At 42.1% G+C, this 14,226-nt stretch overlaps 1 protein-coding gene across 1 annotated transcript in view; it reads right to left on the bottom strand.

Annotated features, from left to right (window-relative positions):
* LOC308304653 (FRAS1-related extracellular matrix protein 2-like) overlaps window positions 1-14,226 on the bottom strand; it is a gene marked incomplete at its 3' end in the record, with an annotated part of 158,146 nt that overhangs the window by 95,680 nt on the left and 48,240 nt on the right. The window contains exon 3 of the mRNA XM_080749277.1: window positions 6,930-7,076. Within this exon, the coding sequence (XP_080605403.1) occupies window positions 6,930-7,076 (147 nt within the window). The remainder of the gene's footprint in view (window positions 1-6,929; window positions 7,077-14,226) is intronic.

The raw sequence follows: 14,226 nt of genomic DNA, 5'->3' as shown, positions 1-14,226 counted from the left end.
ATTCAAGTGGATGGTAAGATACAGATCTGTGACAGATATATTTTTTTATCTGTATCTTACCATCCACTAATGGAGAAAGAGATTTTTTTTTATCTGGAAAAAGAGATTTCTTTTATCTGGAAAAAGAGATTTTTTTATCTGTTATCTGGCCCAGTGGGAATGGGCCTTTATTCCTGATGTGCCATAGGCTGGATTGGATAATTAACGCAGTATCTACAGCTCTCTAGAACACAGGCCAATTGTGCTCTTGTACAGTACATGTATACTATCCACAAAACCAGATAGTATCTAGAACTTTCCTCTTCTATAGCCTGGATTTGAACCTGGTTTCCTGCATGAGTGCTAATAGAGTCTGCCTTCTTGCTCAGGGGATGCAATGAATCTTGGTGTCAGATGCTGTGTCTAGGTGAGACATGACCTTTGACACGATCTAAATGTCTCAATATAGGAGTAGGAAGACAACATACAACCATCCCAGTTGTATGAATTAGGCTATATGAACATACTCTATCATACAGACTTTTCTTCTTTTTTTCTTTTAACAAAAAAGTAGTTACAAAATGTAATAATTGAATTTGAATTGAAATTGTAAATATGGGGGGCGGCCGCTGGCCTACTGGTCCAGGCGCATACTTTGGATGCCTGGCGTCGTCACCAGTTCGATTCCTGATCCGGATGACCTTTGCCGTATGTCACTCCCCATCTCTCCTGTCTCTCCTTTACTGTCCTATCTATAAAGGCATAAAAGCCCACAAATTGTAAATATGTCCTCTGCTTTCCAGTCTGACTTTGAAGACCTGTATGTTTCAGAAACTAGTATTATTGGTTCCGGCCATGTCATGTACAGTGTACAGTACTGTGGTTCTAAAACCTTTTCATATTAAGGACCCCGACTTTGGTATGTATGTAGGCCGCACCCCTCCCCCATAAGTCTGAGAGTCACAGAGCTGTAGGGGTCCATTTGGTTACTAAGTATCAATTCAATCATTTAGCTACGGACGGGGATCTCCTGGAACACCCTCAAGAACCCCTGGGGTGTTCACGGACCCCACTTTGAGAACCACTGCACTAAGCGATAAGAGCCAGTGCATGCGAGTGACATTTATACTCACGCACACACAAAGCGCGCACACGCACGCACGCACACGCACACACACACACACACACACACACACACACACACACACACACACGCACACACACACACACACACACACACACACACACACACACACACACACACACACACACACACAAAAACCTCCCTGCATGAGGTAGGAAGTGATGAACTTTAGAAGTCGGGGTCTGGCTGTGCGTTCGCGGCATGGAGCACGCACAGCCAATAACTAGAGGTCAGGCGAGGGGTCAGATCTCGGCAGGGGGGAGGGGAGGGGGGGGAGGGGGGAGATGTACCTATAGTCAAGTGCTTTAGATGTGGGGAGGCTTCCAGCAGGGACGTCGGCCCCTTCTGTTTGTGCCTTCCATAACTCACTCCCTCCAGGGGTCTTTGCAAAAAAGGAGATGTTTCATCATCCCTGCAATGCTTTCTGTTTTCTCTTAACCTGAGTTGAGGGAACCCTGGGGCTGTGACTACAGTACAGACAGCAACTTCTAACTCTAGATGCAAAAAAGGAAAATGGAGTATTGCAGAAGCATCCTAACTTGGCAACATGTCAAATAAAAGTAAGCCTAGTTGCGGTCTTACAGTAACTGGCCATATTCAACCTATTTTCAAAGTAAGAAATTGCTTTAATGTAGGGATGGGACGATACGCGATATTATCGTTTATCGTGATAAAATCGAACCTCTGTTCGAAGTGGAGCTGTGTGTGTGTGTGTGTGTGTGTGTGTGTGTGTGTGTGTGTGTGTGTGTGTGTGTGTGTGTGTGTGTGTTGCAGTTGATGCTCAGGGCAGGCTAGACTCAACAGCACCTCTCTGGTCACCCAGGGTTACTACATACAGGCTACATACAGACCCACAGACCCACCCACCCACCCACATACCCACATACCTACACACACGGCCACGTATAGGGGAGCTTGTGTTCCACACAGCTCCAAAAAACACTCACGATAATCGTATCGCGGAGATTTAAATTATCGTGATATCATCCTATGTCATGCACTGGATCAATTCACCTTTTATTTGCCAAGCCGCATATCCAGTATCAGTTAAACCCTCTTTAATTGGTAAAAGGTACTTATAATATAAGTAGTTGATACAGTCTTTTTTTCACTCTCCATCAAATGTCTTTGCCAAAAAATAGCCGATCTACAAGCTCACAACGGAATGGATTTTTGATTATCGCAATAATATCGTAAATCGCGATTTCTTTTGTCACAACAATATCGTGATATGACATTTTCATATCGCCCCATCCCTACTTTAATGAGACTAATAGATTGGTGTGGACGATGCCAAAGAATAGTTACCACTCCGAAGTCCTTCCGGCACTTTTTAATGAAAATTAAGGCACGGGCACGCATGTCTGTGTGCCTTCATTTAATCGGACCGGCGGCGTATGAGTTATGACTTTTCAAAGCTCTGAATTTTTTGACCTTTACTCAGACATGACTTGCACAATAAACGGTGTTTGTTGTGCAAGTCATCATCGGTGAAAATGTCATGTCTCTCCCAATTGCCATCTCGCGGGAATTTGCTGGGCCGCGGCAGAAGACCAAAGCAATACGGTTTCAGCCCTTCAGGCTTCAACCCCTAAAAAATGATATTAAATCTTCCGTCCATGACAGGTGACCTCCTCCCAAGGGGGAGAGGAGAGGAGCGGGAACATTGGATGCAGGACAGATGGAGATGATATGAGAGCCACACGCCATAGCATTGATTAAGGGTGATGAGGTAGCGAGGGAGCCAGGTGGGTGATGGGTGGGTGCTGGGTGGGTGCTGGGTGGGTGCTGGGTGTGATGTGTGTGTCAGAAGAGAACAGACGAGGCGGTGTGGAGAACAGAAGCAGGCCAGGAGGCAGGGAGGACCCAAATAGGAGGAGGTGGCACAAGAAAGCCAGTTAAGAGAGAGAGAGAGATAGAGAGAGAGGGTAATGGAAGGACGGAGAAGATAATAGATAATAGGGCATTAACGACTTGTGATTTTTGCAAGTCGACTCGACTCAGTAAAAAAGTTGAGTTGAAGTCGACTTTATCGTTTGATGACGTCATCACATCACACACGACCCCCCAATTATTTTGGGGGGTCCCCAGATGATTAACTTAATGTGAAACATTGTTTTCTCACCCAACTGTACACAAACCAACATAAAGTTTAAGTGTATAGATATAGAGGGTATCTTCACATTTCTAAAGTGCCAATTTAAGGACATTTTAATACCTCTAAAATGACAAATTAAACATTGTCCAAATTGTCAAATATATAGAGGCAGAAATTGTGAAAATAGACGATCTACATGCTCAGAATGCCTCGCAACGCGAGGCGTTGTGAGCATGTAGATCTGCTATTTTCACAATAGATTTTTTTTTTAACTTCGACTCTGGTGGGAGTCGACTTGGGTAATGAAATCGACTGAGTCGACTTGTACATTTTTTCGTTAATGCCCTAATAGATAATAGATTAAAAAAAACAGACGCTGTTTGTGAAAGAGGTCCAGGGAAGCTCCAGGGAACAAGAATATCCTGACAGTCACAGCGAGCTCTGTGTGCATCTGTGTGTACGATATGTGAAGCATTCCATTTGTGAAACAATAAACTATATTACCCTACACTGGACACTGCTCTCTCCATGCAGGCTTACTGTGTACTGTACTTTTTTGTTCAATCCATCCAAGAAAACAACATCATGCACGATCCATTAATTAATAAAAAATATTGAAATTAAATATAGAGCGAGGTTGAGGCAGAGAGCAGCACCACAGGTATGTTAGCCAGCGTTAGTATTTAGTGTGAAATGCCAATACATATATGCATAAAGCTGCCGCTCCCATATGCTCAGGTGTGATAAAGAGAGAGAGAGAGAGTGTGTGTGTGCGTGCGTGCATGTTTGTGTGTGTTGGGGGAGTGTTAGTCTGTGAAATGTAAGTGAAATTAATGGATATTAAGCAGTATAGATTTTTATATACCTGTACTGTATGAACATGTTCAGTACATGTGTGTCAGCAATGGGTGCGTGTGCGTGTGCATGTGTGTGTGCGTGTGTGTGTGTGAAGATGAGAGTCTGGGAAGGAGGCTTTTATCTGTACCCCTGAGACACTCTTAAAGTCTTCCCATGAGGACCGACACACACACACACACACACACACACAAACACACACACACACACACACACACACACACACACACACACACACACACACACACACACACACACACACACACACACACACACACACACACACAACACGCAAGCACACACACACACACACACACACACACACACACACACACACACACACACACACACACACACACGCAAGCACACACACGCAAGCACACACACGCGCGCGCACACACGCACACACTACAAGCTCACAAAGCATATTTGAATTGTTTTAGAAAAAATCTTCCATTATTGCTGAATACCATGTCCAAAGTGGTTGATTTCACTATTATTTCACTGGTGAGAATATTTAAGTCTGCCTATTCAGACAAGAACTGACAAGAACAAAAATAAACCAGGACAAAATAAACCATCCCTCACACCTCCTCCCTCTCCTGTCCTTTTCTTGCACTTCACTAAACTGCTGTATATAGAAGATACTGTGGAGTTGTTTACATAAAGTCATGTGGCAGCTATGCTGTTGGTTTATTAATATACAGTAGCAAGATTATATGCACGTGTACTAGGGCATTAACGACTTGTGATTTTTGCAAGTCGACTCGACTCAGTAAAAAGTTGAGTTGAAGTCGACTTTATGGTTTGACACACGAACCCCCAATTATTTTGGGGGGGTCCCCAGATGATTAACTTAATGTGCAACATTGTTTTCTCACTCAACTGTAAACAAAGCAACATAAAGTTTAAGTATATAGAGGGTATCTTCACATTTCTAAAGTGCCAATTTAAGTACTTTTTAATACCTCTAAAATGACAAATTAAACATTGTCCAAATATATAGAGGCAGAAATTGTATAGAACTATTGAATAGAACTATACCAAATGTAATGTAGCACTGTAATATTGGATCATTCCATCCTTGACAATAAGCAAGCAATCCTACTGTTTGAATGCTGTACAGATGCACGCATGGAGCAAAAATAATGATAGAAAGAAATACAAAGGATTTTTTTTTCAACTTCGACTTTCGACTTTCTCTGGTGGGACTGGGTGTCGACTTGTGTAATGAAGTCGACTCAGTCGACTTGTCGACTTTTTCATTAATGCCCTAATGTGTACATACGCTGATGTTCTCCTTTATTACTCTTTTTTTAAACTCTCTTTCTTTTCGGCAGGCAAGTGTTATACAGAGTGTGTTGCCGAAAATCTGCTGTTAAACTGGCAGTGGGTACACTGTCGCGTCGGGTCACAAGCGCCGAACGTCAGACATCAGCGGGCGTGTTGTTGAAAAATACATTCTTTTTAACAGAGTAGTCGTCTGTCTGAGTCGTGTCGGCTCTCAGGTGCATTCAGCGACTATTTTCTCACACCTTCCTACCGACTTCCAGTCTGTAGTATTTTGTAGTGGTCTGTTTGGTGGAGAGCTACCGTTCTATACACCCAACTGGGGGTCCTTGAAATTAAAAGGTTTCAGAACCAGAGCTGTTGAATGAAACTGGCAGCTTCTAGCTTTCTAGTGCCACTCATAAGGAGCATGTAAGGACAGCTTAAGGTACTGTAAGGACAGAGTAAACTCATACTTGAACTTAAACACTCGTTTACGTTGTTAGCTTTGAGAATCACTTCTATTCTATAGTAATTAGTCTGTACAGAATGGTACGGTATAGCAAAGGACTGTGTTTGAACTCACAGTCAATAAGAACTATAATGAACGACACACTCAATACAAGCTATTGAGTGTCCTTGAAGCGCTTGAAGACTATTCCTGTCATATTGTCGCTGCCGGGCGGAATCCTTTGTACTGTATGTTCAAAACCCTTACTTTTCAGGAAATAGAAAAGGAAAAGTTTTCCAATGGAGTTTAGTCAAGCTCTTTCACTGTGATCAATGTTTATAAACCCCACAGACATACTTAATCACTTTCACTTCCAGCAGTTTTAAAAAAAATATCGCAAATAGTTGATTTACATGAGCGACGCATTGTGAACTTGTAGATTGGCTATTTTTCTCTACATTTGTGCAAAACTGACATGCAACGGAGAATTAAGTAGGGCATTAACGTCAGACATTAAACTCTGAGATACCTTCACAGTGTTATGAATGTGCGGCTGCAGTTTCTTTAAAGGACCACTTCACCTCTGGGACAACCAGATCCTATTTTATTGTTGTTTGGGACATGATCAACACAATCCTGAGTAATTTTTTGTGTTCAATCTGTGTTTTTTAGATATTTTAGTATTTCAGCATACTACAACTGGTCATATGATGCATTTTGCATCAGGATTGTGTTGATTGTGTCCCAAACAACAATAAAATAAGATCTGGTTGTCCCAGAGGTGACGTGGTCCTTTAAGTTAAGAGAAGTTTTCCGAGTCCATGGCATTCACACACCACAACAACAGACAGACATACGGACGGACGGATTAAAGCAAAATAAAATCTCATGACTGAAATTCTTTGTCCGGCCATGTTTTAGATTTAGCTTTTGTATGCCTTAATTGATAGTTAAGTGAACTAGACAGGAAACGGGGATAGAGAGGGGGGAGCAAAGGCCGTCAAGATCGGGATTCGAACCCGCAACGTGCTGTCAGGTATTGTAGCCTATAGGTCCGGGCCAAAATAATCCTCATGTAGACAGACAGACAGACAGACAGACAGACAGACAGACAGACAGACAGACAGTCTTACCTATGAAGGAGGTCTCTCCCAGGTAGCCTCTCCTCCGGAGGACCACCTCCAGGAACTTGTCCCCTTCGTCCACCACATAGTACTCCCTCTCCAGGGAGATCCAGGCCCAGTCCAGGCGGAACTGTTGGCCCGTAAGCTTGTTCCCACCTGGGCAACAAAAGACAAGGGGACACACAACAAACAATGACCGGTCAGAACATGGTATTATGACTGTTCCATTTGTCAGAACATGGTATTATGACTGTTCCATTTGTCAGAACATGGTATTATGACTGTTCCATTTGTCAGAACATGGTATTACGACTGTTCCATTTGTCAGAACATGGTATTATGACTGTTCCATTTGTCAGAACATGGTATTATGACTGTTCCATTTGTCAGAACATGGTATTATGACTGTTCCATTTGTCAGAACATGGTATTATGACTGTTCCATTTGTCAGAACATGGCATTGTCAATGTTCCATTGCTTTTGATATCCCTCTGACCATTAATGTTTATGTAGTCTCGCGTGGCCGGAATGTTGGATGTCTTATCCTTGCTTCTGGTCAGGCTGAATAATTAAATACATGCATTTCCATTTGGGAAATGTAGATGGTCAGATCTGTCACATTTTCCCTGGTGCCCATGTTTTGTAAAAATGTTGCAAAATGCTGAAAGTGTGTCAAAATGTGTCAATCTGTCATAGATTGTCATGTATTTCTTTATTAAAAAATTGCTGAAATAGCTGATCTACAACAACCTGTGGGTCGGGACCCCCAGGGGGGTCCCCAAATTATTTTCGGGGGTCCCCAGATGATTAACTTAATCTTTATGTTGGTTTGTTTACTGTTGAGAGAAAACAATGTTGCACGTAAAGTGTATAGAGGGTATCTGCACATTTCTAAAGTGACGATTTAAGGACATTTTAATACCTCTAAAATGACAAATTAAAAATTGGCCAAACTGTCAAATATTAGAGGCAGAAATTGTGAAAATAGCAGATCTACATGCTCACAACGCCTCGCAACAATAGAATCGTGTTATACTAAATGTAATGCCTCAACTCTTAGTGCTCGTCAGGGTGGGGGGGGTCCCCAGTTAAAATATGAGTATTTTGGGGGTCGCAGCCTAAAGGGGTTGAGAACCACTAATCTACAAGACAAGCTGCTCTACAAGACACGCTGTGAGCTTGTGGATACACAATTCTCACTATTTGTCCTATGAAGAAGTCGGGTGTAGTTGGTTAGGAAAATGTCAAATGTATTTTCCTGCTTCTTCTTTTTTACAAATGGACCCCTGGGTATTATTATGATTATTGTTATTTTCAAGGTTAGTCAGCAGTGTTCTCTCTCTCTCTCTCTCTCTCTCCTTCCCACCTCTCTAACTAAAAAATTTTTTTTTTTTCTGGTATTTCAACCGTTTTCTTGATGTGAGCTGTTTAAACTAGAGCACGTCCAAGACCTTGCAGCAATTTAATGTTTAATGTGAGCCTGAGCCTCTCTCCGTAAAATAAATAAAAAAACATTAATTTGAAGGCTTGTGCGAGGAGGAGGAGTGCATGCCAGGGCACACTGCTACTTAATATAGCAGAACGTCTCAGTAGAAGCGTGGGCCGCTCGTCCTTCCGCTTCGCTCCATTTTTATTCCACTACGTCGTGCAGAAGCCTGCCGGTTGTTTTTAACCCATTCAGAACGGGTACACTTTATTGTGTATCATTATTTTATGCTTTAACTATTGAAAAACAGCAGATATACAAGCTCACAGCGCTGCACAGAGTGCCGCGCTGCAAGCTTGTAGATCTGCTATTTTTGAGAAATCATGAAAATTAGAATTTTGACCCGATTCTATAAGTGTCTTTTGAATCCTTCTACATTTTTTTGAAAAACCTATGTTTCTATGTCAGCAATCTGGCTTGCCATCGTCAAAGAAAAGGTCCTTTTCACTTAACTGGAGCTCAGTTAGTCAGTTCTTGAGAGACTACTATGTCAGTGGTTCTCAAACCTTTTCATGTGAAGGACCCCCAAAATGATATTTATTTGGCCACAGACCCCCATTCAACATATTTAGTTCCAGGGACCACCCAGAAGCTAAATTTGAGTTACAAACGTTCGCTTTGAAAATACATATATTCAAAGATTTGCACACATTTTCACAATTTTTTTTCAAAAATAGCAGATCTACAAGCTCGCAGCGCGGCACTCGGTGCCGCGCTGTGAGCTTGTATATCTCTATATCAATGTATATCAATGTATATCTGTATATCAATGGTTAAAGCATAAAATAATGATACACAATAATGTGTACCCGTTCTGAATGGGTTTAATAAAAAGCGTAAAAAAACGAGGAGGAAATGCTATGATCACAGCAGGGAGGTATATCAAATAGCTCGGCAGCCATGCGGTGCAAAAAGCCCACGCGTGTCGAGCGAAATGTTTACGTTACATATCTCATAACTTCATTAGGTCCACTGGAGCGGGTTTTCCCCTTTTTCAATTGCAGGAACATTTATAGTTTTGGATATGAAGACATACTGTGCAATATTATCTGTCAGTCTGGTGAGTGTTTTTAATACCAAGTGACTGCAAAAAAAAAACATTTAAACACTGCTGTCAACTGTTTAAATAGCGTATACCAAGGGTCTTCAACAGGGGGTCGTCCAAATCTTTGTGTGATAGAAAGATTTTTTTTACCTGAGAACTTTAGCCAAAATAGCAGATCTACAAGCTCAGACGCCTCGCGCTGCGAAGTGTTGTGAGCTTGTAGATCGGCTATTTTAGGCAAAGGGGTTTAGTGCATAGGGGAAAAAGAGCAGACTAAGTACAGAGTGAAAGGTCAGGTTTATTAAGTATTGACGGTTCAAGTGGTTAAATATCTGAAAACACAAATTGACATGAATCCAAAATACACTAATGATTGTGCTGTCAAACGATGAAACTACGGTATATGGAATCTATGAACAGGTTGTGGGGGTCCCTGCTTCATCTCTCTCTCGACTAAGGGGTCCTTTGCCTGAAAACGTTGAAGACCCTTGGTGTATACAAACCAAACCTTTCCTATATGGATGTATAATTATTTATTTGTATAGTTTTGTAAGATAGTCTAAGTTGCAATACACAGCTCCGTTTACACATTCTTTATTCCCATTTAATTGTTTTTGTTTGGACTGTTTTGTCCCACTATTGCTTTGGCAATGTAAACGTATATGTGTTCTCATGCCAAAAAAGCTACTTTGAATTGAATAGAGTGGTTTTAAGGGAGGTGTTTGCAGCAGGCTTTGTGATGGTTGCAGGCTAAAGATGAGTAACTCAATAGACGTCAATTAAACAATCAAACAATTAAACACACAAAGGAAGGATGCTGCTTTGCACCCCCCCCCCCCCCCCCTCCTCCCCTCTCCTCCCTAGGCAAAGAGGACCACCTGATGCGTCCCCCCTGCTCCCCCCCCCCCCCCCCCCCCCCCCCCCTCCCCCCCCATGCAGCCACGGGCAGGAACACAGAGAGAGAAAGGAGGCATCATAAAACCTACTACTATAAAAGGCTTGAGATGAGGTGTGTGTGTGTGTGTGTGTGTGTGTGTGTGTGTGTGTGTGTGTGTGTGTGTGTGTGTGTGTGTGTGTGTGTGTGTGTGTGTGCTCGTATTACTATACTTGTGAGGTCCAAAAGTCCCCCCACACATACTATACACTATACAGTGGTACCAGAGCCCTCTATTGGAGAGTCGCGCCACCTCTGTTCACTTCATGGGGCCAGGTCTTCTACATATAAATCTATTGGCGAATAGTGACAAAGCGCGAACCGGAAGTTTACAGAATGCATTGGAGTCTATGAGGGAAAAGTGACATTTCTAATTGCATGAACTACGTGATCGGCGCTGTTTTTGACCCCGCATTGGCAGAACTCTCGAATACAAGGCTCTGAATAGTACTATACAGTAGTACTACTATACAGTAGTACTATACAGTAGTACTATACAGTAGTGCTCTACAGAGGTATAGTATTTGTTGAGTAGAATTGGAGAAATAGACATTGGTGAGGACTCTTAGGAGGAGCATTTTCTTGATCCTCACAGGAGAAATAATGATAAAAAAATGTCAGCGTTTTGAGCAATCTTCAATGCTGTCCTAAAATGTTGATGTATCCACAAGTATAGTAATAAAACTACGCATGTGTGTGCGTGGGGGGTCCGTTGTGACTCTTTGTGGAGGTGAACAATGGCCAGCTATGCTTGGAATGCACGCAAGTCGTTTAAGGGTCGGTGTGGGTGTGTGTGCGCATGCAAGTGCACATGTGCACGCTCCAGCGTGTATATATGTATGTGTATGTGTGTGTGTGTGTGTGTGTGTGTGTGTGTGTGTGTGTGTGTGTGTGCGTGTGTGTGTGTGTGTGTGTGTGTGTGTGTGTGTGTGTGTGTGTGCGTGCGTGTCATTTGTCCCTCTTCAGCAGGTTTGATAGAAGAGGACCATTCTTTAAACTACGACAACTCTGAATCCTTTTTACACACGCGCCTGTGGGAGAAAGAGGGTGTGTGTGTCCATATGGTGCAACAGGTAATCAAACAAGTTGAATTGTTATCAAAATATTGGATCATTTCTTTTCCAAAGCAGCCAAAATAGCTATTATGATATTATGTACTATGATATTTCAAAATGTGTCTCTTTCTCATAGTATTTCAATTTGGCCAATGTTTGACCAGTTTTTATAGTATAGTTTGTTGAGAACCACTGCTATGTATCAGTGGTTCTCAACCTTTTCAGGCCACGACCCCCCAAAATAATCATATTTGAACTGGGGACCCCCCACCCTGACAGGCACTTGGATTGTAGGAGTTGACGCATTCCATTTAGTTTGACTCCACAGAAAAATATTGTGAAAACAACAGATCTACAAACTCACAACGCCTGACGATGCGAGGCGTAGCAAGCTTGTGGATCGGCTTGTATTATTTAAAAATGTTGTCCAATGTTTGACCTGTTTTTATAGTATAGTTTGTTGATTACCTTTGTTGCAGTAATGGTCTTTTTTCTTTCCTTTAAGGCAGTGGTTCTCAAAGTGGATTCCAGGGACTCTGTGGGTTCCTTTATGGGGGTCTAAATTGACCCATGCAAGTCTGTAACGGGTTCATTTGGTTCCATTTGTACACTGTCAGAGTTAAGGGGAGACCTTAAAATGTGAAAGTTTGAGAAACTTTGCTGTGCTTTAGTTTTTTACAACAAGGGTTCATATTTTAGATTGTAATTAGAGAAAAGAAAAGGTGAGTGTTAAAATGTTTTCATTTACTGCTTTCTATTGTTTTAGCGATTTTAGTATTTTCATTTCAGTGGGTGGGCATGCGTACACGTGGCTTAATATGTATTTTTAAACACAATAAGCCGGCAATTTACTATTTACACCAGCCCCCATAAGTCACATCTGCCCATGAAAGATCGCAGTGCATCTTGGGAATGGGCTTCATAATCACAAGCCCCAACCTGGGGGCATGCATGCAAATCAAAATCATTAAAATCACTAAAACGCTAGAAAGAAGTAAATGAAAACATTTTAACACTCAACTTTTCTTTTCTCTAATGAATATCTAAAATATGAACCCTTGTTGTAAAAAACAAAGTTGTCTTCTAAGGTCTTAAAAGACCTTAAATTGTCACTTCACTGTCATCCGGGGCCCCCGACCCACAGGTTGAGAACAACCGCCCCGTATGACCTGGGATTGAGTGGTGCTCAGACAAACAGACAAAAGGCTCTCTCAGTGTCTCAGTCAGAATCACTTCAAACCCTGAGAGTGGTGCGGGATAAAAGACCTTCCACAAGGTGCTGACCACGGGGAAGGAGAACTACTTTGAAATCACCCTCAATAGAGACGAATTCACTTCACAGACTCCTCTCTATCTGAGGCTTTCTCACCCAGGGGCATCACAAGGGGGGGGGGGGGGGGAGGGGAGTGGGACTGAGTTACTAGGGCCCAAGGTGGAGGGGGCCATAATATTATACTTTAACTGGCCGCGCTGTGAGCTTGTATATCTGCTATTTTTGAAAAGTCGGGAAAATGTGTGCAAATCTTTGAATATATGTATTTTTTAAGCGAACATTTGTAACTCAAATTTTGCTTCTGGGGGGTCCCTGGAACAAAATATTTTGACATGGGGGTCCGTGGCTAAATACATATCATTTTGGGGGTCCTTCACATGAAAAGGTTTGAGCACCACTGACATAGAAACATAGGTTTTTCAAAAAACCTTAGAAGGATTTGAAATATTCAAAGACTTGCACACATTTTCAGAATTTTTTCAAAAATAGCAGATCTACAAGCTCGCTTGTATATCTGCTATTTTTCAATAGTTAAAGCACAAAATGTGAGTGAATCCTTGTACCCAGGGCCCAGAATTTGGTGCAACACCCCTGTTCGCTCCCAAACACTCACTGCATTTCTTTTCACTCCATCAGGCATCATAGCGTTGGAGTCAGGCAGAAACCTCGTATCTCTACATTTCAACATGCCTTTTTTGGAGCTGTGTGAAGCACAGGCTCCCTATACGTGGCCGTGTGGGTGGGTCTGTCTGTGTGTCTGTCTGTCTGTCTGTCTGTATGTAGCCTGAACTTCCTAAACTTCGGCACGCCACTAGTCCCACAGTTTTGCCACCACACACTCGCGCCATATGTCAAATCGAACGGCTTACTCGGGAATCGTGGGCTATTACTTTTCTAAGAGAAAGGTTCTATAGTTTAATTGATATTAATTTATTAGTGAATTAATTTTCCCCATTGACTTATAATGGGAATCGCAAAAACTCACATTCAATTATTTGTCTCTCGCAAACCATAGGGGCTAGAGTTTCAAGACTTGGAGAGGAGGTTCATAATGATTTCAAGGATTAAATAAAAAATAATTGTGTCATTTGGCCGCATGGTGGCGCCATAACACCCCACTTTACGTTTTGGCCTGTAACTCTTGAACCGTAGGTCGGAAAATTAAAAATATTTTTTCCCTGGATTCCTTGGGTCATGACGCATCTCCCCGTATAGGCCACGCCCATTTGCGCCATGATAGATTTTCCGCCATCTTGAATTTTCTCCAAAACACACTTTTTGCTCCTTTTCCTACATATTTTCTTCAAATGTCACAAAAATCGGTACACATGATCCACACACACACACACACACACACACACACACACACACACACACACACACACACACACACACACACACACACACACACACACACACACAGCTCCACTTCACACGGGTGTGATTTTAAATGTATTTTAGTATCTCAGTATCTCATAAAAGAAGTAAAAATAGCCGATCTACAAGCTCACA

This window comes from Nannobrachium achirus, assembly GCF_963921795.1.
Source record: "Nannobrachium achirus genome assembly, chromosome: 19".
NCBI classification, from domain to species: Eukaryota; Metazoa; Chordata; class Actinopteri; order Myctophiformes; family Myctophidae; genus Nannobrachium; species Nannobrachium achirus.
The sequence above is the reverse complement of the archived record's forward strand: the minus strand, read 5'-3'. Positions and strand labels throughout refer to the sequence as shown.